Source organism: Bidens hawaiensis, unplaced genomic scaffold (genome assembly GCF_021521415.1).
Source record: "Bidens hawaiensis isolate Kalapana, Puna unplaced genomic scaffold, B.hawaiensis_p1.1 tig00047024_1, whole genome shotgun sequence".
Classification (NCBI taxonomy): Eukaryota; Viridiplantae; Streptophyta; class Magnoliopsida; order Asterales; family Asteraceae; genus Bidens; species Bidens hawaiensis.
The window spans coordinates 46,435-72,991 of record NW_027498414.1 but is presented as its reverse complement, the minus strand read 5'-3'; the positions used below and the strand labels follow the sequence as shown (position 1 = coordinate 72,991).

At 40.9% G+C, this 26,557-nt stretch overlaps 2 protein-coding genes and 1 pseudogene across 2 annotated transcripts; 2 read left to right on the top strand and 1 right to left on the bottom strand.

Moving 5' to 3' along the window:
* Positions 1-1,050: 1,050 nt before the first annotated feature.
* On the bottom strand, positions 1,051-7,594 carry LOC143596817 (pyrophosphate-energized vacuolar membrane proton pump-like). The gene is made up of 8 exons (XM_077075493.1): positions 7,288-7,594; positions 5,810-6,384; positions 4,365-4,744; positions 4,202-4,288; positions 3,240-3,570; positions 2,190-2,600; positions 1,495-1,554; positions 1,051-1,419 (listed from the first exon to the last, which is right to left on the bottom strand). Exons 1-8 carry the CDS (start codon positions 7,526-7,528, stop codon positions 1,216-1,218), a joined length of 2,289 nt encoding a protein of 762 aa, XP_076931608.1. The 5' UTR covers positions 7,529-7,594; the 3' UTR covers positions 1,051-1,215.
* Positions 7,595-21,168: 13,574 nt separating this feature from the next.
* Positions 21,169-23,522, top strand: LOC143596816 (protein FAR1-RELATED SEQUENCE 6-like). Its single transcript, XM_077075492.1, has 2 exons — positions 21,169-21,243; positions 21,484-23,522. Exons 1-2 carry the CDS (start codon positions 21,220-21,222, stop codon positions 23,428-23,430), a joined length of 1,971 nt encoding a protein of 656 aa, XP_076931607.1. The 5' UTR covers positions 21,169-21,219; the 3' UTR covers positions 23,431-23,522.
* Positions 23,523-24,367: 845 nt separating this feature from the next.
* LOC143596811 (alcohol dehydrogenase 1-like) lies at positions 24,368-25,766 on the top strand (annotated as a pseudogene).
* The last annotated feature ends 791 nt before the right edge of the window (positions 25,767-26,557 follow it).

Genomic DNA, 26,557 nt, shown 5'->3' with positions numbered 1-26,557 from the left:
TTTTTTATAACTGGGTTTTTAATACCCGAACCCGTACCCAACCCTACCCATATGGTACGGATAGGGTATGCATTTCAGTGCCAAAATCCGTATCCGAACCGCACCCGATTTGTACCCTGTAATACCCGAAAACCATAACCGAATTTTTCTAATACCCCAAAACGAGTTTTTCAGATACCCAATCTATACCCGAAATTACCTGAAAAATACCCGAAAATATCTCTAAAAAGTGCAACCACTTAAAAAATCTAATCTATACCCGAATTATACCCAAAATAACCCAAAAAATATGGTATTTTTAATACCCGAAAATTGGGTATTAAAATACCCGGTTTTAGAATACCTAGTTCTATAACCGACCTGACCCCAATACATAGGGTATGGTTTCTAGAGGTAATAACCCAGACCCAACCCGGGTATTGCCAATAACCGATTTTCAATACTCAGTTCTGTACCTGGAACCGGGTACTTGAAAAACCCGATTTGTGCCCTCTGGTGCTTTCCTTCCCAATAAATCAAAATGTTTTAAATATATTTTATAATTTTACAAATATAGAATTAATACAATTCCTCACACATTCCAGGAAACGATATTTAAACTGAATCAAGATGTTATCTTTTTTTTTTTTTTTTTTGCAAATACTTTCCAGTAATGCAACTCTTTACGCCTTCCCGAACCTAATTCAATTGAAAGTTGACAATTTAACATGACATGATCTGACACAATTAAAAACAGTTCAGTGCGTCTAACAAGTTTATGATACAAATAACGCATTCAACTGATCGTGTTAAAAGTGTTAACATTTTAGTGATTTTACATTTCAGCACATGTTTAACACAAATATTAAACCAAACAAGACACATCACATATTTAATCAGTTGGTCACACATCACAACACGTTTAACACAAACAACACATCACATGTAACACGACTAACTTAACAGTTAACACAATAGATAATAGTCTATGACTAACACAACAAGACAAAATCCTTAACAATCCATAAAATCCTTAACAACTAGTTTAACACGCCGTGACAATTAACTGCTATTACAAAAAAATAGCATCAAGAAAACTAACACAACATTTTTGAAACTAAACTCTCTTTTCATAGTCACATCACATTTATCGCCATTCTCTTCAAAAATACTACTCGACTACCCCTAAAACAGAAGGCATACAGTCATACACTGCTACAAAAGATGTCTTTACCCTCAAAGCTTGAAAAGCAAACCGCCATGAGCAGCAAAGAAGGGCGCAAACACAAGTGACTCTACAGACATGAGCTTGATCAGAATGTTGAGAGATGGACCTGAGGTGTCCTTCAGTGGGTCCCCAATAGTGTCACCAATGACAGCAGCCTTATGCGGTTCAGAACCTTTCGGTCCAAGGGTCAATGCATGCTCTGAAGCACCAGCCTGATCAAGATTCAAGATTCACAATAATGTTTTAGCAGTGGGAATATGAAAACAGATTTACTATTTATTCATTACCTCAATATACTTCTTGGCATTGTCCCATGCACCACCTGTGTTTGATGCAGAAATCGCCACCTGATATAAACCAATCAACATAAAAGTTTAATTTAACAATAAGAAAATCAATAAAACGAATAGTGTTTTAAGAAGTTAAAATAATACAAGCAGTGTTTTAAGAAGTTAAAATAATACAAGCAAAGACCACCCAGAGCATTAAACCTTCTTTGATTTTAGGCCACAAAGGAACAAGAAAGTTTAAATTAAACAAACAAAAAATCATTAAAACGAATAGGGATTTAATAAGTTGGGATAATATATGCAAAGACTTGAGTGTTTTTTTCCATTTTAGACTGCCAATGAACAAGAAAGTTTAAAATAGTCAACAAAGAATCACTAAAATGAATAGGTTTTTAGTAAGGATGATATATGCGAAGACCACCCAAAGTATTCAACTTTTTTCCATTTTAGGCCACCAAAGCATGTAATGGTTTCATTTATACAAATGTTTAAACATAATCTAAATACATGGGTTGAAAAAGTTAAAGGACATTTTAATCTTTCAACATGTTTTTTAGCCAAATGGTGAAAAACGGTTAAATTACTTGGGTGCGCCCCATATGGGCATTTTTGTCTTTCAACTGTATTTTGCCAATTAATAAAAAAAGAAAGTTTAATTACTTGCCCCGCCCTAATAACTTAAAAAAAAATACCTGCACACCGGAAACTAGAGAGCCAGCAAGAACACCCGAAAGGGTCTCGACACCAAAAAATGTGCCAACAATAAGAGGAGTGAGCATGACAAGAGCGCCAGGTGGAATCATCTCCTTAATAGATGCATCAGTGGAGATTTTAACACACGTGGCGTAATCTGGTTTGGTTGTGCCGTCCATTAGACCAGGGATGGTGTTGAACTGCCTCCTGACTTCCTCCACCATTTTCAAGGCGGCACTGCCTACACTTTTCATGGTCATGGCTGAAAACCAGTATGGAAGCATGGCTCCAACAATTAGACCAATAAACACTTTTGGTGTAAGAACATCAACCACTTGGATCCCTGCTCGGCTCACGAATGCACCAAACAGTGCTAGTGAAACCAGTGCTGCTGAACCAATGGCAAATCCCTGTAAATGCAATAAAAGCATAACTAAATATATGTTACTGTAGCAAAGCCCTGCTGAACCGATAATGTAGCATACATACATGGTAAGTTCACACAAATACTAGAAAGGTTACACTAAGGTTGTCTAAATTTCAAAACAGCAATTTAGTGGTGCCAATGTCGTTTAAAGAAAATTACCTAAGATGACAAATATGTCCCTGACACAAGAAAACAGGAGCCATTTTTTTGGGTGTGCGACAAACCTACATAAAAAGGCCCTAGATTTTACTTGATAGATAATTTTTTAAACATGTAACATGTTGACACCACAAGGGTATTTACGTCTTTCTGAAAAATCAAGGCATTTTCATCATCCAGCAATTTTTTTAAAGATTAAATATAAAAAGGACCTAGACAAAATTGACAAAATGCCCCTAGCCAAAGAAAACAGTAGTCGTTTTTAGGTGTGCCACAAATCTACATAAAAAGCCGTAGATTTTACTTTAAAAACAAAACTTTATCCCTATGACATGTTGACACCACATCAAGGGTATTTACGTCTTCTGAAATATTAACGCATTCTCGTCATCTAGCAAGATTTTAAAATTTTAATGCTTGCTGGCCTGTGTATACAGCACAGCAAAAACAAATAAATGATCACCTTTCCAATGGCAGCAGTGGTGTTTCCCGCAGCATCAAGTGCATCAGTTCGCTCACGGATCCGATGACTCATACCTGCCATTTCAGCAATGCCGCCAGCATTGTCACTGATTGGACCATACGCATCTATAGCTAGACCAGTGGCAATGGTGCTCAGCATTCCAAGAGCCGCAACTGCAATCCCATACATGGCTGCAAAGCTAAAGCTCACAAAAATGCTGATAGCTATTGCAAATATAGGAATAATGACCGACTTGTATCCCAAAGCAAGCCCGAAAATAACATTTGTTGCAGCTCCAGTCCTACATGAATCGGCAACATCTTGCACCGGACTGCAATAATACACAATTAGAACCAATCTGTATAAATAAGCTTGTAAACAAACAGAACGAACACAAAAGAAGCATGTCTGTGTGCATTCGTTTTACTTTAAGCGAACAATCAATAGAGTATGAACAATTAAACGAACAGGATTTTCTTGTTTGTGTTCATTCGTTAAGAAAATGAATGTTTTTGTGCTTGTTTATGTCCGCTTGTATAAAAGAACCGTTCACGAATGAACACAACTAGACATAAAACATAGATGAACGAACATAACTGTGTTAAAACCACTTAATAGTAAATGTGAGCAACAATGTGTTGGGCCTAAAAAGTTACTAAAACTAGCCTAACCCTGAAATGGGCCTAAAATCTTTAAATGTATATATTAACGAAGTAAACGAACAAATTTAAATAGATGAAAACAAAATGAACGTAAACGAACAAACATAAACAAATCGAACGTAAATGAAAGAACGAGACATGTGTTCATGTTCGTTTGTTTAACTAAATGAACAGAGAATTGTGTTCACGTCCGTTCATTTTTTAAATAAACGAACTTCTAGTCGAATACTCAAACGGTTCGCTTAACATTCAGTTCGTTTACAAAAAAATGGCATATTAGCTATAACAAACAGTGCATACCTATATGCATTGCTGGTGTAATACTCTGTCACAAAACCAATGATGAGTCCAGCCCAAAGACCGACACACACGCACAAGAAAAGTTGCCTGCAAACAGATTTATAAGTTTTTAACTTCAAGTATGAAAAAGATTGAAACTTTCAACAAACCACACTTTTCTTACCAGTTATGTACAACTTTCTGTACACCAAAGTTGAAAATGGTGAAAGATGAAGGCAGTGCAATAAAACTAACAATTGCAATCCCGATGGTCATAAGAAAAGTAGAAATAATAAGCTGGTATTTTAGTGACGGCTCTATATCTTTGACGGCTTTGATTTCATAAAAGTCGGTGGCGAAAAGTGTGGTTATCAAGCAAACAATTATTCCAATTGAGCTCACAAGCAGTGGGTAGCACATTGCTGTGAACTCATGGTTAATCCCAAATGAAGAAATAGAAGCAACCACAAGTGCAGCACATGATGACTCAGCATAAGAACCGAAAAGATCAGATCCCATTCCTGCTATGTCGCCAACATTATCCCCAACATTGTCAGCAATTACCTGAAAACAAACATAAACTATTAAAAACATGATCTTTAAAACAAAATAAGGGAAAATTGCCAACAAAGTTAACAAAAGGTCCTAAATTTTACATTGTAGGCAACAAGAAATTCTCTCATGAGCCCATCATTATGAGAGAAAGTTCCATTTTTGTTGCCCCCCCGCATTGTAAATTTTGGAATCTTTGGTAATCTATCTTAGCAATTTTCTAAAGGTGCAATCGTGACAAGTTGCGGGAAACTGTTCAACCCAAACACGAGTACATGTCTCATATTTTTATACGTGTCAAAAACATCAGCCCTAACCCGCATTATACTTAAAATCATGTAACCTAAGCACGACCCGTTTATTTAAACGCATTGAATTGGTTGGTAGGAAATAATCAAGTTGTTTAATGCGCTAATCGGATCGGTGTGACTATCAATCATATCAATCAATCATACCCAGTGAAGTCCCACCGACAGCAAAGCTATAAGTAGGGTCTGGGGAGGGTGGGATGTAGGCACACTGTACCATTATCCAAAGGGATAAAGAGGTGGCTTCCAGAGAGACCCTCGGCTCTAAGTACATATGTATGAAGCAAAACAAAGGAAATCAAAGTTCAACAGTTATATAAAAACTAATAATAATAATATTATATGTAAGGAAAATACCATTATGGTATGTGACCTAAATAAGTTAACTATAAGCCCTAAGGTATTCATTTCTCCCTAAAAATCCTTAACTTTAATTCTACTTCTCCAAGAATTCTTATCCTCAACCATGTCCTCGGAGAGGTTTAGGTCTAACAAATCATGCCTAATCCTCTCATCCCAAGTCAATTTAGGTCGTCCTCTACCCCTCCTCCCCTCTATAGTAATGTTAAATCGGTGTGACTAAACTAGTTAAATGGGTTAAACAGTAAAACCTGAACATGGTCCCATACTCCCGTTCAATTAAGAACGTCAACTCAAACATAACCCATACTTTAAACGGGTCAGATATGCAAACCGAAAACGACATTATTTTCCCAAGAAGAAAAACAGAATAATCAACCAAAGGGCAAAAATTAAAACTGTAACTTACAGCCGGATTTCTAGGATCATCTTCTGGAATGTTCCTTTCAACCTTGCCAACGAGGTCAGCACCTACATCAGCAGCTTTAGTATAAATACCACCACCAACTCTTCCAAACAGAGCCATTGAAGATCCACCAAGACCGTAACCGGTTATAGCTTCAAAAAGGCCTTCCCAATCATCTCCATAATACAACTTAAACAGATTAATAGTAATATAAAGAACCAAAAGCCCGTTTGCAGCAAGAAGAAAGCCCATTACAGCACCCGATCTAAACGCTACTATAAACGCTTTCCCAACACTTTTTCTTGCTTCAAGTGTGGTTCTTGCATTTGCATATGTGGCGATTTTCATACCAAGAAAACCAGATAGGACGGATGTAATGGCCCCGAGTAAGAAAGATATTGTGCTAAACAGAGCAGTGGCGAGTGCGGGTTTGCATTTTTTGTGAACATTATAGGTGCATTGTTGACTTTTTGTGTTGAATCCCTCAACAGAACCCAGAAAAAGAAATATCAAGATTGCAAAAACAACCATGAAAATGCCCACATATTGATACTCAGTGAACAAAAAGGATGTTGCACCTGTTGTTTTAGAATGAACCAGAAAACAAAATTAGCAAAAATCATGACCTTCTATAACCAAAAGGTAATTATCTTAGAAATTAAATTTATAGATGCATCGTGATGATTTTGTTTCAGTAAGTTTACTTATTATAGTTTTCAAACCACAAAATTCACTCAATTTTGTGAAACTGTTATTAATGTTGAAATTATCAAGTGACTTAAATAGAACAAATATAAAACTTGACTACTATCTAGTGCTTATTCTTTTCAAGTTTAACCTAAAGTGTAAGAAATTACTAATAAAAACTATATAAATAATAACCTTTCATAGTTATCTTTCTATCTCATTTAATTTGATCAATTATTAAAAAAAAGGTTCACAATAGTGTTTCTAGGGGTGCAAACAAGCCGAGCCACACCGCTCGCAAGCTACTCAAGATTGGATCGATAAAAAGCTCGAGACAAACGGAGCCTTACTCGAGCCTTGAATAAAGTTCTCGTTTAGTTATTGGACCCTAGCTCGAGCCATGTATATATTTATTTTTTCACTCTTTTAGACTTCTATGTATTAATTTCACTCCACCGAGCAAGAGCCGAACTTTGGCCCGTTTAAGGTACTATACTCGCGAGCTAGAGCCGAGCTTTGGCCCGCAAGATTTACTCAAATATAAAAAATTAATTAAAAATGCATATAAGTTAATTAATAAATGAGCTGAAGTCAAGCTCGAGCTCGTTTGCACTCCCAAGTGTTTTATAGATATAAAGGTGACAGCGACTTTATTAGTAAAACAATAACTAAACTTAGTTACTAGAGTATTTATAATGATTAAATCAGTACCTAAAAAAACAATAACTTAAATAGACTTAAAGATACAACAACAGATCTAACTAACTAACTAACTAACTAACTAACTAGCTAACCTTCGGAGATGGCATTCTGAATCTCGGCGCATTTAACGACGACGTTATGTTCGTTAACGCCTTCCTCTTCTTCAATCAAGGAATCCTTGAATCCGTTTTTGTTGTTTTTTGACGGTCCGTTAGGTGTGAGCTTCACTCGTGAGACTAACGCCCATTGGATTAACGAGAACAGGATGCCGATGACGGCGCATACCGGAATAATAATCTCCGTGGCGAAGTCTGACAGTAAAGCCGCCGCCATTGTAATAGTAATATCCTGAGTCCGGCTAGGGTAAGGTAAAGCATGGGAACGAAGAGAGTGTGTTCAATTTATAGTGGGATGTGTTAACGGTAACGACTGTAGGGTTTTCAATTTTGGATAAATTTATAGATAGAAACTTTTTACTATTTTGTTTTTTTATTTATTTATTGTCTTTCTAAAAATAAAGGTTTATTTATTTGTTATGTAGGAACCACAGGGGTTTGCCCAATGGCCAGGAACATGATGGATGTCTCGGGTTCGAATCCTGATTTCGATCGGATTTTACCAGAGCATTAAAACATGTCGTGCCTTCGGGCGGGGTGAGCCAACTGGGTTTACCGGGAACGCCAAGTCAAACTCAGATGCCAGCGCGGATCCCGATCATGTCAACATAGTTGGCCTAAGTGGGGTGGCGGGGCGCGACGTATTCGCGCAGTGAGATAGCTTAACTGTGAAAGCCACCGTTCGAAAAAAAAATTATTTGTTATGTAGAGTTTCATCACGTGTTGGAGTAAGAATTCTCGCTAATGAGCTAGCGATAGAGTAGTAAAGAGAGATTTGGTGGTTTATTTAACCCAAGTTCGATTCATGTTCTCTAACATATAGTTTCAGATGCACTATGGTGATGCTTAAAAACTAGATGAGTATGTGGCTTTTACTAGTTGGATCCGTAAACTAAACATGTTTTATCTCACTGCAATGTCATGCCTTCAGAAAAGTGTTCACGGGTGTTGGCTTTAGATGGAAGTTTTTCTTGGATCAAAATACGAGATTATCCCGATGTGATGAATTTAGTCAATAGCTCATTTAAATGATCCGTTAGTCGTTAAAAAAAAAGCTTGTTCATTTTAATAGATCGAATTTTGCTAGTTTGAATAAAACTCAAATTCAACTCCTAAACTGTTTAAAGGGCCAAAGTTTGAAGTTTATTATATTTTTGTCTTTATTTTTTCTTTATTCAATTTTCTTTTTCTTTCTATTCTTCTTTTAAATGTAACTCGGGAGCGCAAGTTTTCTTTTTTCATTTCATTTCATTTTTTAAAATGAAAACTCGTGAGCAGATCGCTTATTTTCCTTTCATTTCAATTTCTTTCTTGTCTTGAATGAAACTCAGAAACATAGCATAACAACTATTTACCTTATACGAGAGAATATAAAAGAATCCAAAATTTATGCTAGATCTCTTCTTATTTCCCTGGGATTGTAGTTCAATAGGCAAGAGCACCGCCCTATCAAGGCGGACGAATTTGACTTGCATTACTATTTTATTGAAAGCAAAAGGTTAAATAATTAGATTTCAAAGTTTTTTTAAACAACAGATATTTTAAAATTAATGTATATAATTAGTATAATTAATATTATTTTTTAAAAAATATATCAGTATTAAAATTATAGAATTAATCAATAACAGAGAGAGCTAATAAACAATTATGAAAATAAATATAGAGGTAACACATGACATGAAGGATATAGATAGAGATTATTACATGTAACAGTTACAATATTTATCATTTAGCTATGTATGAACTAACTTGTTTATATACAAGTATATAACCATGTTATGTATTTACACATAAGTAATGTTTGCTTAACACTGCAAGCTTAGTCAACTGTGGTATAGGAAATTTGTGTTCAATGTTAAAAGTTTAAACAAGATCTAAGAGCATCTCTAGCGCTACACTTTACAACCCTTTGCATCAACATCTCTAGCGCTACACTTTATAAACCTTTACATTGATATGTCACCTTATATTCCAAACCTTTATAAAAAATTTATATTTTTTTCATAACATCAAACCTTCACAAATCACAACCCTCATTAAAAAATACAAAAGTTATGTATAGTATATAATAAAGAAAATCCACATATTGTCCATTTTATTTGAGCAAGTGAGGAATTGTCCACACTTTTTGAATGTTCCTATAATGTCCACTCTAACACCGTCGTTGGTGACGGTGTTCATTGGCCGGAAGATGGTTTGGATCTGTCAATACCATATCCCCATGAGACAGATTTACTGGCATGCGAGTGTTTTCAGTGTAGTGTGTTCCTGGCATTCACGCCGAACTGAGGCAATGTCCCAGTCGCGAGCGACTGTAAGAGGAACGGCTCCACTGCACTCTCCAAATTTAGAGAGCTTCATTGCCCCCACTTTAACCGGATTATGTTATACTAACTGGGCCCATGTTGGCTTCGGAGTTGGGTTTGGGCGTTCCCCCGCGAAACCATACCGCCGTCATTGTGCCACCACATGAATAGAACTCTCTAGCGTAATACACGGTGTGACGAAAGTCTCTTAGGCCATACATAATGGGGCGACAAAACAGGCGAATTTGGTCGAAATTTTGGAGGAACACCCCCCCCCCCCCCCGACGCTATTGGGGCGAAAAGGGGCGGGGGCGGGATGTTTTTGTCGCCGGAAAGGAAGAAATGAATATTATTATTATATTAGTATGTGTGTGTTATATATATACATATATATATATAATATATATTATATTACCATTTGTAGCCCCTACACCATTACATCTCAAAAAAAAATTCTTACCCTTTACTGACTTGGCGCCACACAACGCAAAACATCCCGTTTTGTAGCCCCTCCACTACGCATAGCCTTACTACTAGATCACAAGTGAAGATTTCCTATAATAAGATTTAATAGATTTTAAACATTTTTTTAAAAAGAAAAAAGTTTTTTTTTTTTACCAAAAAAGAAAGTCAAATATAACCCACCGGAGATTATATGTATGTCTCGAGATGCGTGCCTAGATATACCCATACGAGTTTTTGACATAATTGCCCATCTGCCTTACATATAACCTACAGGGAGAATCGTTTTGATGCTACACCCATTCCATGTCTCCCAAACAATACTAGAAAAACCATCTCACGCAATAAAAAAATAATAAACGGTTTTAAAATATGATATTCCCTTTTATTGTATAATTAGTAAACGTATCCATACGTTGCGTCAGAATTTTGCAACGATTGAAAATCATAAAAACCATCAAAAATCATAAAGATGAATACCGACACCAATACCTATTTTATAAAGGATGTCGACACATGTTTTACATCGTTCTAACCCGTAAAAACAAAATACCGATGCCAAGACCATCTCGATCCTTGTAGGGGGCTAAAACCCATGATAAAAATGGGACCATTTTCATAAGAAAAATATTAACACCAATATATATAATGTTCGATCGATATCAGTTTAATTCGTCACTATACCGGTATTGTAGTGACACTTGATATAGTTTACAATACTATAAAAAGGTCTTATCTCGAATACAACTCCATCTTCCTTATAAACCATCACCATCTACGTAAGGGTGCAAACGACTCAAGCTACCCATAAGCTACTCAAGACCAACTCGCTAAGTGCAAAAATTGATCTAAAATTAAACGAGCTCAAACCCGAGTTTGAGCCTAAGTATAAATTTGTTTAATAAATGACTACGAGCTCGAAAACTTCACTTGGCGAACTTGAGCTAGCTCGCGAGATTAAATGAGCTTATTATTTATAAATTTTTTTTAATATATTAAATATCTTTTTCCATTACAATTGTTAATGATTATAAAACTATTATGATACATACCCTCTGATTATACTCCTAAGTCTTAAATATACACCATTGTTTACCATGAACTCAAACTCTCAACCTAATAGAAAAGGACATCAATTGGAATGACATTTTTCGGATAGTGCTTACACAATGAAAAAAAGTTAATAAAGTCAAGCTTTCAGGTGAAGAACTAATGAAGAGGTATGTTGTTAGGACTAGCATTTCAGGTTGAAGAGGTAGGTCTCAGCAGAGCTCAGTTGAACCCGCAAGACTCACCTTGAAGAGGGACGTCTGCGTAAAGACCAACTGGTTCCGCAGGACCCACCACGCTCAGAGAGATGAAGACCTTACGCGCATACGCCAGCTGTTCCCGCAGGAAAAGCCTCCCAATGGTGACGTACCCCGCCTGTTCCCGCAGCTGCGGATACTAGCCATCAGGGAAGGCTACCCGCACTAATAGCAAGGCTACACGCACAAGGCACTAACTCAAATAATTCAGTAATGTCACCTGAAGAAGGAATGAGCAAGCCGGGAATACTCCCGCCCAAAGCCGGGAATACTCCCGCCCAAATGAGCCAGTCCGTACGCTTCTGGAGGATCTTTTGTACTATACCTGCCAAGGTATGGACAAAATAGACAAGATCTGACCAAAGCAGCCCTTGAACCAATCACAGGGTGACAGCTCACTGACAACAGTACGACGAGCAGCACGCTCTAGTGCTTAATGTCACTATCAGCCGCTGCCTACTCACCAATCCTTGTCGTGGCACGTACATAGCCTGCAGTTGGTGGAAAATGAATAGTACACAGCCGGCCATGTCACTATCAGCCGCTGCCTACCCACCAACCACTAGCATGGCACGTGCGTAGCCCACAGTTGGTAGAACAGGAATATTATACAGCCGGCTGTACCTGCTTGGAAACCTACCTTCGGCTATAAATACTCCAACACCTTGGAACGGTATTATCATCTTATATCTTCATATATTATCTGATATCTGCTCTAGCTATTTCTCTTAATATACACTTATATTCAGAGCAATCTAGTCTGATTCTCACGCCGGAGGGTGGTCACAAGGAGGTACCCCCCCTTCTCAGTGACGAGCTCACGGTGTCTGTTTTGCAGGTCATCAGAAGAATTAACCATCTTTGCCGGACCTAACCCTCGTGGGAAACATCTACTTGACCCTAAGATTATCCGTAATCTGCCGGGGTCACTTAGTGTTTCTTCATTGGCGCCATCCGTGCATAAAAGCTAGAACTAATTCTTTTTCAGTTTTTTCAAAACTTCTGGAAAGATGGTTAAGGTTACTCCGTTGCCAAGGCCAACGAGTGACCAAGAAACCCCCGTAACCACAACCCCAGCTACTCGGGGGAACACCGGCGAGTACACAAATTTTACGAACACTACCCCAGTTACCCAAGCCGGGGCAAGTGCAGTAAACAATCCTCCCCTGTGATTCATGGATACCCAGGTGGAAAGACAACAGACGAAGCTCCCCCACCAAACACTTGATCAAGTTAAAGCGTGGGCGGAAGCACGTCAGAAGGAATTCCAAGCTGAGTTGGATGAACGCTTATGTTCACTCCAACAGGCTGATGAATTCGGAAGCACTCGACAACAGCTCAACATGAGCAACGAGTGCGAGTACTGGGACGATGATTGGGAGGAATCCGACAGTGACGCAAACCCTCGCCATAGGGCGAAAGGGAAGCGTAAGGAAACGGATTTCCAACCGAGAAGGAATTTTGGAGAAACCTTCAAACAAAGGAACGCGGGGGGAAACCCACGTGACTTCTCCAAAACCTTTAGACCAACTGTTGCAAATGCGGGAACGTCCAAGTTTGCAAGGGACATTGCGGAAGCAATCGCCCCGAAGAGTGCCAAGCAGATGCCCAACATCGGCACTTATGATGGTATATCCGACCCAGACGATCACTTAAACAGATTCATAGCGGGGGCAACCGTCAGCAACTGGATGGAACCCACGTGGTGTTATATGTTCCAGATGACGCTGGTTGGAGCGGCTAGAGCGTGGTTTGATCGATTACCGGTCCACCACATCTATGATTGGGCGGACTTCCAACACAAGTTCAGTCAGCACTTCAGCCAACAGAGGAAATGTACTGAAGAGCAGTGGACGATCCTCAACTGCGTTAGAGAAGAGGATGAATCTTTACTAAACTTCATCACTCGCTTCAACTCGAAAAAGCTGAGTCTGGGCACCATAAGCGAAGATCTTGTTCGCGCCGCTTTCATCCAGAGCGCCGAATACCCAGAGCTTATCCGCACGTTGACGGGTAAAGACGGCATGCCATCCACATGGGATGCCATCATGACAGCAGCTAAACGCTTCGCGGAAACGGAAAAGCAACTGGGAAGAGACCTTCCCCAGAGCACAAACCTCTACACTCAGAAAACAAGAGAAAACAACGTCCTTACCGCCCGACAAAACAAAAAGAGGAAGCTTGGTATTTGGGAGTCAAAGGTAAACTTTGGCACCTCATCCGGCTCGCACCTTCGGTTAGGCGGAAAGGATAACATGCAGTCGTCGAACCGGAACTCCAGATGGACGCCACTCACCAAAAGCGTCACCGAGATATTTGCCACCGAGAAGCTCCCATGGCCAGAGGCTCCAATAATCCGACAGCGTCCAAACGCTGATCAAAGCAAATCCTGTGACTTCCACAGGACAAAAGGCCACACCACGGAGGAATGCGTAGCCTTGAGGGACGTTGTCGAAGCATTCGTCAGAAATGGGAAACTCACTCACCTCGTGGCGTAATGGACGCTAAGAAGGCTAATGCGTGTAGAACCCCAGTTGGGGAAAACACGGATGAAACTGCAGCTTCAATGTTGGTGACTACATACTGCGTAAACAACGAGATTCCGAACCAAGTGCATATCGGCTCGAAAGGCTCGATGACACCCCCATCACAAGAACATGGAAGGGAGCTCAATTACACAGGCTGCATGTAGATCAATTCCAAACTTGTAAAGAAAAGGCCTAGAGCCACTTCTAATGGAAATGATTCTCCAAATCACATTGACGCTGATGGTCTTACATTTATACTTATGAACTTTCCAGACTGATATGCCGGTATTCACCGCATAAATGTGGAAAGAAGTAAGTCGTTGCGTGTGGACGGCGGCAAAACCCGCATAAACACAAAAAACGGCAAAAATTTCAAAGATGAGGAAAACCTTCACGCAGGTCAGTTATAAGTGAAGTTTGGTCATCCCACTAAATGAAAGTGACGGCCCTACCCGCACAATCATGATAGAGGAAACTGAACACTAACCTATTGACAACCACGCGTCGAAAGGTTAATTTATTCAAAACACTGATATGCCGGTATTCACCGCATAAATAAGTGGGGAAGTAAGTCGTTGCGTGTGGACGGCGGCAAAACCCGCATAAACACAAAAAACGGCAAAAATTTCTAAGATGAGGAAAACCTTCACGCAGGTCAGTTATAGGTGAAGTTTGGTCATCCCACTAAATGAAAGTGACGGTCCTACCCGCACAATCATGATAGAGGAAACTGAGCATTAACCTATTGACAACCGCGTGTCGAAAGGTTAACTTATTCAAAACACTTGGAAAATTGCTAAGTTAAACTAAAGTATGCATGAGCGAATCATATATTGTTTATGAGGCAAAACAAGTGCCAAATTAAACTATAATATGCATGAGCAAGTCATATAACGTTTATAACGCAAGTCATTAAGTGAAAGTGACGGTCCTACCCGCACAAACATTTATATTTCATAAAAAATTCAAACATTACAAGAATGGCCAGGTATCTACCCGCCTACAGTAATGTAAATCTATCCTAACGGTGGGAAGGGATCTCAAGGTTCAAACTTCAGGACCACTCCCCCCAAACCCACTTGAACCCGCACCATCAGTTGGCTGTGGCGGTTCAAGGAAAGCCTTGAGGATAGTTAGCCCATCATCAGCAGCAGCAATTTCGTTCACCTTCTCCACCACCGGATGCAGGAAGGCAGCATACTGGTTCACTGCTTGGTCGTAAGCAGCTTCAGTGTCCACGTCATAAAGAGGGAAGTTGGAAGGCGGGATGCCCTTCTCAACAAACCCCAGACCAAGCAAGAAACCAGCCTTTTCCCCATCCTCATGGGAAGCGTTGAGGGTTGCGCTCATGGCATCGTCATAAGATGTGTTCGTGAAGATCCGATGCACAACCTACAAAAAAAAAATATATGTACCAACTTTTCTAAGTATAAAGAAAAGCGTAAAGATATTATGAAGCTACGCATACCTGCGATAACGCTTCTCGTAGAAGCCATTCCTTGGTGATCAGAGCTTCCTGGAGGGCATCTTGAGCTTGGTCACGGGCGCGTTCGGCTTCATTTTTGCTAAGGTTGGCAAGCAACACTTCCTTAGCAGCAGCCTCTTCAACGCCCCTCAGCTTACGCTCAGTGCGGTCAAGCATACCTTTCTGGTCCAGGAGCTCTTGGAGTTTTTTGGCATCTTCCAAAGCCAAAGCATCATGAGCCTGCTGAAGCCTCTCTAGTTTGGCTTTAAGCTCCTCATTCTCAGCGCGCAGAGGCTCAACAATGGCTTCAGCTTTGGTGGCCCTCTCGGTCGCGTTCCGCGCAGTTTCCTTAGCCAACCTAAGCTGTTCGTTAACAGCTTGGGTAGCCTTGGAACGGCCCTCGAGTCGGGCCTGAACTTCAACCTCGAGGGCCTTGAAGGCCTTTTCCTTCTCTGCAGCAATGGCGGCAAGTCTCCTGTTCTCCTCCCCGGATAGCCCGCGCCTGAGCCACTTCCTGGCTACGCGCCGCCTTTAACTTGTCGTTTTCACGACAAAGCAACTCGACGCGCGGCTGCATCCGGGCAAGGAGAATCCGAAGCTCATTCGTCAGCCTACCCTCCTGGTAGCTAGACATGGCTTCCCCCAACGCACCACTTGGGGCTGCGTGACGTGCCCACTCGACGCAGTCCACAGCCGTTCGAAGGGTTGTTCCCCGGCGGATGTTCCACCGTGGAACATACACCTCATTGGAATCCGAAATTGCAAAAACAAAAAGGCGGTTAGGAAAAAATGATATAAAAAAAAGATAATAGGCCAAAATAACCCTACGCACCTGTAGGGTCGACAACAGGCCGGTAGCCGCCAAACCCATCACCCGAACCTAAGGGATATCCATTCAAGAGGTCAGGCAGATGAGAAGGAGGCAGAGATTGGCTAGAAGCCTCAACCCTGAACATACCTGATGAACCGGCCGGGGACGAGGTAGTCGGCGGTGCCGGAGGCACGGTTAAAGCCGCCGCGGTAGAGACCATCGGAGGTGAACTCACTAGAGGTGAACTCACAACCTAGGCCGCCGCTGCGGAGGAGCCCGCAGAAAAAATCACCACCGGCTCAGTGAAGGATGCAGTAAAGATGGCACTGACAGCCGGCGGAGATGACGTCACAATTGGAACAGTTGCCTCAACGGGATGAGCAACTGAACCAACACTGCAAACAGACGCAGCCGCCTGAGTCATCGCCTTGGGTAGGTTGACCAAACCTACCGTCATGGGTCCAGAGATGCTCCTTCCCGCTCCACTCTGGAATGCGGTTGCATCCACGCCTGCACGAAGACAAAATATTAAAAACAATGGCGGAAAGAATTGCGGGTAAGATTAATTTATACTTACGAGTTTTCTTGAGCTTGAAGGTTCTGACAGGCGGGGACGAACCCGATGGAGCCGGCCTCTTCACGCTGGTCACCGTCGTCGTACTGGGCTGCCCGGAGGTGACAGCTGTCTCAACCTCCGGAACAGTGGTCTCACCATCACCAGGGTTCCCCACTGCCTCCTCGCTTTCGGTCTCCGAGTCGGACCGATTTCCCTGATTGGCGGTGGAGGCGACCTTCGCCTTGCCCTTCACGCCGGCAGCTTTTTTCTTCCTCACGAAGAAAGGCCCATCTGCGGATCCCTCATTAGAAGATGATAAAATTAGGGAAACTCCAGCAGAGGTTTGAGCATGAAGAGGGCGGGGGTTGAAGAAACCCTTACCTGGCCGCGTGGCGCTCAGAATTTCATGGCCTGGCGGGTAGACCTCCACAAACCGATCCGCCGTTTGCTCCAGAATGGGCAACTCGTTCTCATCAAGAGCACGAGTACCCAGCCGAGCGGGACCACCGCTCTCACGCGGTTGCAGAAGAGATTGCAAGTTGTTTCCCTCTGAAAATAAAAGAGAAACAGTTAGAAGAAAAACCCTAAATCAGCAAAAAAGACGGAGCATACCGTAGGGAATAGAATTCAAACCGTATTCGAGGATGATAGGTACTTGCGGCGTCCCAGAACCGGCATCCTTCCATACCCGGCTCATCCCAAACATCACCATCCCAGACTCCGCAAAGCGGTAAACCGGAGTCTGGATCCGGGAGATCTTGGTAAACCATTCCGCCTCCTGGTAGTTGGAGGCGTGAAGGTTGGGGAGTGCCCTCCCGTTCTTGAATGTCATCGCAATAGGGACGACACAGGCAGAGATATAGAAGAACTCCTGCTTCCAAGACCGAAGACTGCGCTCGGTAGCACAGATCTTCAAACCCTTGATCCGAGTGATCAAGGTGTACCAGCCCTGGATGCACCTCCAAGAATAGAAGGTCATCATGCGGTCGACGCGGGGCTCAACGCCCAGAATGTGGCACACCCATTCAAAGTGGCGAACCTTTGCGATCGCCATCGGGTGCACCTCCGTTAAGTGTACACCGTGTTTCTCCAAAACACGGTACACAAACTTCGTCAATGGGAACCTGAGATTCCCATAGATGAAGAATGCAACATACACCCCTATCTTGCCCTTGGGGGCATCGTACACCGTCTGGTGAGGCTCAGGAAACTCAGGCTCGAAAGGCTCGAGCATGAACTTCTTGACGATGTACTGATATAGGTCGACGGAAAGAGCACACTGGCACTCACCAGCAGTACTCTTATCGTCCTTGTCAGACGTGGACGTAGGGTTCTCAGGGTATACATCAGACTCCTCGGCAGTAGCCTCAGGATCATGAATGGAAGACATGTTTTGGATGTAAAGAAGAATGATTTCAGGAGAATGCTCGACGGAAAAGTTAGAGTATTCGCCAGAAATCGTTTAGAAGAAGAAGAGTGAAGTGAAGATGTGGATTAAGATTGCACCCTCTCCCCCTTTATATACTCATCGCAATGAATGCGATGAATTTAATGCGGGGGAGAAGGAAAAGCGCAGGTACAATGAAACTATGACACGTGGAAAGAGCAAGCTGGCAACAGCTGTCGACAGGACGCGTGCCGTAACCTTCGCGCCCACGCGCCCGAAAACTCGCACCCACGCGCCTGAAAAAGCGTCTGGAATGACCATATACTGTCACGTCGCCATAACTTCCTGCAACTGTCAGAAGAAACCGTCGGACGACGCTAACGTCCCTTCAACAGTTTGGACTGTCCTTATCCTTTCACCAACTCTTCGAATTTCAAAAAGATTCAAAAAGATTCAAAAATAAGAGGGAATATACCCCCTTACCTTGGTAACCAAGAAACCGTAAGACAAGTGCGGGTACAGTGTCAAGGCGAAACCCTTCACATACCTAGCACCTGCAGGGAATTGAAGCCAAGAATACCTTGGTAACCAAGAAACCGTAAGACAAGTGCGGGTACAGTGTCAAGGCGAAACCCTTCACATACTTAGCACCTGCAAGAAACAGAAATATGCGTGAAACAAAGATTCAAAATAAGAGGGAATACACCCCCTTACCTTGGTAGCCAAGTAACTATAAGACGGGTGCGGGTACAGTGTCAAGGCAAAACCCTTCACATACTTAGCACCCGCAGGGAATTGAAGCCAAGAATACCTTGGGAGTCTAGTAACTATAAGACGAGTGCGGGTACAGTGTCAAGGCGAAACCCTTCACATACTTAGCACTCGCAGAGAATTAAAACCAAGAAGGATCTTCTGGGCCATGCTTGTGGAAAGGGAAATAACATCCCCGCATAGCGGGAACGTTGAGAACTAGATTGTTTGAAGCTCCAGGATGGAATTGGCTGTTTAACATAATTGATCACTATGTCTAAAACTACCAAAACCTCGTGGAGAATCTACACAAGTGAAACTCAACGCTCCTGACTTGCGAGGAGGTTACACACCTACCCGCATCATACCCAAAGATCAAGCAGAAAAGTCGGGAATTTCTGCACGTGACATTAGGGAAACCGCGGGAAGAATCCCCACGGACAACCTTAAAACTAAACCCCTTTTCAAAACCCCTTGCTTAAGTCCAAAAGTTCACCTCACTTATTAACAATTCATGAGAAGAACATTGGACTGGGGGGACTTGAAGAGGTAGGTCCCAGCAGAGCTCAGTTGGACCCGCAAGACTCACCTTGAAGAGGGACATCTGCGCAAAGACCAACTGGTTCCGCATGACCCACCACGCTCAGAGAGATGAAGACCTTACGCGCATACGCCAGCTGTTCCCGCAGGAAAAGCCTCCCAATGGTGACGTACCCCGCCTGTTCCCGCAGCTGCGGATACTAGCCATCAGGGAAGGCTACCCACACTAATAGCAAGGCTACACGCACAAGGCACTAACTCTCAAATAATTCAGTAATGTCACCTGAAGAAGGAATGAGCAAGCCGGGAATACTCTCGCCCAAAGCCGGGAATACTCCCGCCCAAATGAGCCAGTCCGTACGCTTCTGGAGGATCTTTTGTACTATACCTGCCAAGGTATGGACAAAATAGACAAGATCTGACCAAAGCAGCCCTTGAACCAATCACATGGTGACAGCTCACTGACAACAGTACGACGAGCAGCACGCTCTAGTGCTTAATGTCACTATCAGCCGCTGCCTACTCACCAATCCTTGTCGTGGCACGTACATAGCCTGCAGTTGGTGGAAAAGGAATAGTACACAGCCGGCCATGTCACTATCAGCCGCTGCCTACCCACCAACCACTAGCATGGCACGTGCGTAGCCTACAGTTGGTAGAACAGGAATATTATACAGCCGGCTGTACCTGCTTGGAAACCTACCTTCGGCTATAAATACTCCAACACCTTGGAACGGTATTATCATCTTATATCTTCATATATTATCTGATATCTGCTCTAGCTATTTCTCTTAATATACACTTATATTCAGAGCAATTTAGTCTGATTCTCACGCCGGAGGGTGGTCACAAGGAGGTACCCCCCCTTCTCAGTGACGAGCTCACGGTGTCTGTTTTGCAGGTCATCAGAAGAATTAACCATCTTTGCCGGACCTAACCCTCGTGGGAAACATCTACTTGACCCTAAGATTATCCGTAATCTGCCGGGGTCACTTAGTGTTTCTTCACAGGTATATATGTAAACTTAGATGCTTTTGAGGTTACTCATGAGCAATTAACACAGAGTGCTTATTTTAAGAACACTATAGAATTAAAAGAATGAGTTATGGTACTTATTTTAATATGGAAATTATGGCGTGGTTAAAATCGTGGGACAGTTTTCCAATACCATAACCAAACAATATGCACTTAACTATGTTTGTTATGTACATAATTAACAAGGGTTTTATAGAAAGAGTATATTTGTGTAAGATTTTGATTGCGCGAACATAGTCTACAATTTTTGTTTTTTTGATTGCTCAAACTATTTTTTTTTTCTTTTCTTTAGGGGGGTTAGACATGTTTCTAATGTTGCAAAGAGTATTTGAGAGATAAGAGAAAGACTTAATGGTGTAAAAATAAATAAGGAAATTGGAACATATCGTTTGCCGCCACCTTCACATAGATGGCCAAATAGCTCCTAAACGCCTAAAGTGCTATTATACATATAACAAAAATTGACAATTTAATGTGGATTTGTTTACTATTTTTTCACAGGGGTGATAATGGATCAAGTTTAAGATAAATTTAGGCATTCCAGCCCCATACCCGATTACAAAATCCTGTCACAAAACCAACTCAAACCCGTTGGAATATCGTGCAAACCCACTGACTTCGGGTCTACCTGTCGGGTGGGGATACACATGTCCACGGTGTCTAGGGCTCCAATTTGTCAAGAAACCCCCCAATTTCAATTTCAGTTTCAATCAATATAATAACGCTTCGCCATCCTTGATTTTCCAGTTTTGCGACCATTGATGAATCAATCAAACTTAACCCAGGTGGTATATTGCTGTACAACTATAAAGCTTCTATTTTTCGGTGAATTACATATCCCTTGTATTCAGTTTTCTTTTCTTGTTATTTTCTCAAAATTTGCAACCTTTGCTTGTATTTGTTGCTAAATAAGGCACCCATTTGTGAGAAAGTGCACTGAAAAATGTTTTTATTATTATTTTTTGTAATGTAGATTAGGGTTTAAAAGTTAAGACTTGTCTGGTAATTGTGTGATTTGCATTTAGATGGAAGAAGTATCTCCTAACAGCAAGCATTTGATTAATGATGAAGATGGCGGTAATAGTCTGCCGGAAAACTCCGAAAGCAGAAAAGATTTCGTGGCACCTGCTGTAGGAATGGAGTTCGAGTCGTATGATGATGCTTACAATTATTATAATTGTTATGCTCGGGAATCTGGTTTTCGAGTGCGTGTGAAGAACTCGTGGTTTAAAAGAAACAGCAGAGAGAAATATGGTGCGGTTTTATGTTGTAGCAGTCAAGGTTTTAAGAGAATAAAAGATGTGAATCGGTTAAGGAAAGAAACACGGACCGGTTGTCCTGCAATGGTGAGGATGAGGTTAGTGGATTCTAGGAGATGGAGGATTTTAGAGGTTACGCTTGAGCATAACCATTTACTCGGTGTGAAGGTTCACAAATCCATCAAGAAGACGGTGCAGTCAGATTCTGATGCAGAAGGGCGAACTTTAAAGCTATATAAAGCACTTGTGATTGATTCGAGGGGTAATAATGGTAATTTACATTCAAGCGGTCGGGAGTTAGGTTCTTTGTCGGTTCATCATCATCCTGATCGGTTGAGTTTGAAGAAAGGTGATGCACAAGCTATTTATAATTACCTCTACCGTATGCAATTGACTAACCCTAATTTCTTTTACTTAATGGATGTTAACAATGAGGGGCGTTTAAGGAATATGATTTGGTTAGACGCCAGGTGTCGGGCTGCGGTTGGTTACTTTAGTGATGTGGTTTATTTTGACACGTCATATTTGTCAAACAAATATGAGATCCCGCTTGTCACGTTTGCCGGGATGAATCATCATCATCAATCCGTGTTATTGGGTTGCGGTTTGCTTTCAGGTGAAACGGCCGAGTCTTATTTATGGGTTTTGAAATCATGGTTGATTAGCACATCTGGGCGGGTTCCACAGACCATAATTACAGACAGGTGTAAGATCTTGCAAAGGGTAGTTTTGGAAGTTTTCCCAAAATCCCATCATCGGTTTAGTTTGTCTCACATAATGAAAAAGGTCCCCGAGAAATTAGGAGGTTTAAAAAACTATGATGCAATTAGAAAGGTTATGGTTAAAGCAGCTTATGAGACGTTAAAACCGTATGACTTTGAAAGTTCATGGGCTTTCATGATCCAACGGTTTGGGCTCGGTGAGAACGAGTGGCTTCGGTCTTTATACGAAGATCGGGCCTGGTGGGCCCCGGTATATTTAAAAGACGCGTCTTTTGCTGGAATGGCTCCTGGTGACACGCCCCAATCGATCTTTCATAAATACATTCACAAACTCACTCCGTTAAAAGAATTTCTTGACAAGTATGAACTCGCGTTACATAAAAAACACAAAGAAGAAGCAAATGCTGACATAGAATCAAGAAACGCATTACCAGCGCTGAAAACAAGATGTTCGTTCGAGTTACAGCTCTCAAAAGTTTACACACGGGAAATTTTCAAGAAATTTCAAACTGAAGTTGAAGAGATGTATTCGTGTTTCAGTACCACACAGTTGCATGTTGACGGGCCAGTTATTATATTTTTGGTGAAAGAACGCGTTTTAACAAGTGAAAACCGGCGTGAGATTAAGGATTATGAAGTTTTGTATAACCGAGGGGCGGCTGATGTACGTTGCATTTGCAGTTGTTTTAATTTCAGTGGTTATTTATGTAGGCATGCTTTATGTGTGCTTAATTTTAATGGGGTTGAAGAGATTCCTTCAAAGTACATTTTATCAAGATGGAAAAGGGATTATAAGCGGTTATATTTTCCAGATCATGAGGGGATTAATAATAATGATGGTACAGATACGGTCGAGTGGTTTAATCGGTTATACAGAAGCGCGTTGCAAGTTGTGGAAGAAGGTGCGATCTCGTTGGATCATTATAAGGCTGCCTTGCAGACATTTGAAGAAAGCTTAAGTAGAGTTCATAATATTGAAGATAAGACATGAGTAGGAATTGTATACAACTATTGCTTTCTTTCATTTGTGAAGGATTTTTACTGCCCATTCTGTACATATGTCTTATGTTTGATATAGATTATTTGTTTGGTTTTGATGTTTAATAATTAATATGCATGTATGTCTATATTGTGTTTATTGTCAAGACACCTAATTAGTTTATATCTGATGTTCTGTCGGTTTGACTAACGTTGAGATACTGTGGGGGGGCATGGGCTTAGTTTTAGAATGTTTGCTGTCTCATAGTGTTGGAGACTACTTGGATCTAGGCTGCAAAAGAGTCTAGAACTGCTTAATGACTTTAGGCTAGGGTGTAGAGCCGAGCCAAGTTTGAGGCTTTGAGCTCGTCTAAGCTTAAGTGCAAGCTCAACTTGTTTCGAGCTCTATATCAAAAACCTACTCTAGGTAGGGCGACATCTAAAAGTTCACGGCTCGTCTGATTTTTGTAACCTTTTCAGCTCTGACACTAATTCTGTTAATTTTTTCCTATTAAGCAAGCCCAGGGGCATTTAAATTATATTACACACAAGGAATATTCATGTAGATTAGTAACACCATTTAAAAATTTGGGGGCCAAATGTTTCATTTTCTTAAAAATAAATAATCTTTAGGTGAACTCAGTATTGAAAAAATTCTACCAACTTGTGTAGTAAAATAGTAAGTATATGATAGGGATCCCAGCAAACCCAAAACCTGGTTGCTGGTTTCTGATTCTGGTACAGCCACATGATTAACAGCTTTTTCAACTCACAAAATAACTTCAGTTCAAGATTCTACCAAAACAATTTTTATAATCATTTAGTTAATTTAATTTAATTTAATTCTTCCCTATAAATACTCCATTTTTTTTATTACTGCTTCACATCAAAAATCAAACAAAACCAGATACAACTGTTTTCAGATTCTTTACAGCGATTAAGTTAAAAAAATGTCGACCACTGTCGGTCAGGTGATTCGATGCAAAGGTAAGCCTTTTTTTCGTTCTTTTCTAATGTTTTTATAACCTGATAATGGATGTAATCATCCGAACTGAATGATTGTTACATCCGTGGTGGCTTGGGAAGCCGGAAAGCTGCTGGTGATCGAGGAAGTTGAGGTGGCGCCGCCGCAGAAAATGGAAGTCTGAGTTAAGATCCTCTTCACTTCCCTCTGCCACACTGACATTTACTTCTGGTAACCCAAAGTAAGTATTTTAACTTTCAACGTCAATTTTGTTAAAATAAATTACCATCAAATCTTGAATCTTTAATTACTAGCAAATTATTCAGAGGCAGAATCCTGTATTTCCTCGGATTTTAGGACATGAAGCAGGAGGGCATGTTCGATTCTTAAAGCTAACGAGATTTTTCGATTAATTTATAATCTGACCGATTATATGGATATGATGAATATGGTTGTGGAGAGTGTTGGTGAAGAGGCGACTGATCTTGAGGTAGGGGATTAGGTGCTCCGGTTTTTACCGGAGAATGCAGGGAATGTGCTCATTGTAACTCTGAAGAGAGCAACATGTGTGACCTTTTGGGGATCAACACTGACCGGGGAGTCATGATTCACAATAAAAAATCCCGATTTTCAATAAACGGAAAACCAATTTACCATTTTGTTGGGACGTCTACTTTCAGCGAGTACACCTTTGTTTATGTTGGATGTCTTGCTAAAATCAACCCTCATGCACCTCTTGACAAAGTTTGTGTTCTCAGCTGTGGGATCTCGACAGGTGCATATTGTTTTGACCAAAGTATAATAATTTCTTTTTTTCAGGGTTAGGTGCTACTCTAAGTGTGGCAAAACCCAAAAGAGGCTCTTCGGTGGCGATTTTTGGTCTGGAGAAGATAATAATTTGTTTGTGATCATGCTGCTGAAGGTGCAAGAATTGCTGGTGCTACAAGGATCATTGGGGTTGATCTCAATGCCAATAGATTTGAGCTCGGTAATTAAGTTGCAACACATCTAAGATGCCGTGTTCAAAACAAGTCCTATGAATCTGCTTAATGAAAGGACTCTCAAGGGTACGTTTTTCCGGAAACTACAAACCGCGAAGTGATATTCCTTATGTTGTCGAACAGTATATGAACAAGGTAGATCTATTCCAAGTCGAATTATTTATAAAATAAAATGTAACAAAGGGTTGAAAGTAACAGTTTTTGGTTGATTTGTTGCAGGAACTTGAGTTTGAGAAGTTAATAACGCACGAAGTACCATTTTCCGAGATCAATACAGCCTTTGATTTGATGCTTAAAGGTGAAGGTCTGCGTTGCATCATTCGTATGGGCGCTTAAGGATTTTTAAATATGTGTTTGCTTGTTAATGGCGTTGTTAACTGTCTCTCATGTTAAGATTCTCAATTTGTATTGAGTTATTTGAATAACATTAAAGTTAATGAACCACAATTAACAAGGTAGTGCCATCTCAAAACAACCAAAAACTACTCAATTTAAGGGTGGTGTACCCAAGTTCTCATTCAACAATGATCTAATAGGATAATGTATAATGTGAAAATGTGATCTCAAGTCAACCAAAACCATCCCAATTACAATCCATCTACTCCACCTGAGTACATGTAATCGCTCCAAACTACTCGGGCAAAGAGAGTGGTTTTCCCATGGTACTTGGCTACTTGGACAAACTACTCGGGGTGTGCCGAGTAAACTGCCCACTTCAACCCGAAGAATATTTCATTAATTAACAGTTAACAACCTTCACTATTCTTTGAACAATAAAGGCCCAGACACCCAGGATCACCTTTCTACCTAAAGAACAGAACGTGGTGACCCGACCCACCCACAATAGAAAAAAACTCTTTGGCTCAACTCGGAAACATAATGATCCAGTATTAATCCGTGCGATACTAGAATCCATGACCTCTCATAAGAAAAGCCATAGAGCTACTGCCGGACCAATTAGTCTTCGGTAACCTTCATTTAAATCAGATTAGGTATTAACTATTTTAATCATGATACATTTTTTCTTTCAAAATCAATCAATGTAATCTCTTGTCTTATTAGAGATACGACTTAACTCCAACAAATCCACCGTCAAAAAAACGAGTTAAAAAATAAAAACGACACAACAAAAAAATCCCAAATTAAAAAAAAAAAATCAAATCTCAGGGATGCAA

Bases quoted from the DNA above. Each gene is read 5' to 3' on its own strand.
- LOC143596817 (XM_077075493.1), bottom strand. From the start codon at position 7,528: ATGGCGGCGGCTTTACTGTCAGACTTCGCCACGGAGATTATTATTCCG. The intron at 4,289-4,364 runs GTAAGAAAAGTG...ATCTGTTTGCAG, and splicing joins CAGAAAGTTGTACATAACTG to GCAACTTTTCTTGTGCGTGT. The intron at 1,420-1,494 runs GTAATGAATAAA...AATCTTGATCAG, and splicing joins ATGCCAAGAAGTATATTGAG to GCTGGTGCTTCAGAGCATGC.
- LOC143596816 (XM_077075492.1), top strand. From the start codon at position 21,220: ATGAATCAATCAAACTTAACCCAG. The intron at 21,244-21,483 runs GTGGTATATTGC...ATTTGCATTTAG, and splicing joins ATCAATCAAACTTAACCCAG to ATGGAAGAAGTATCTCCTAA.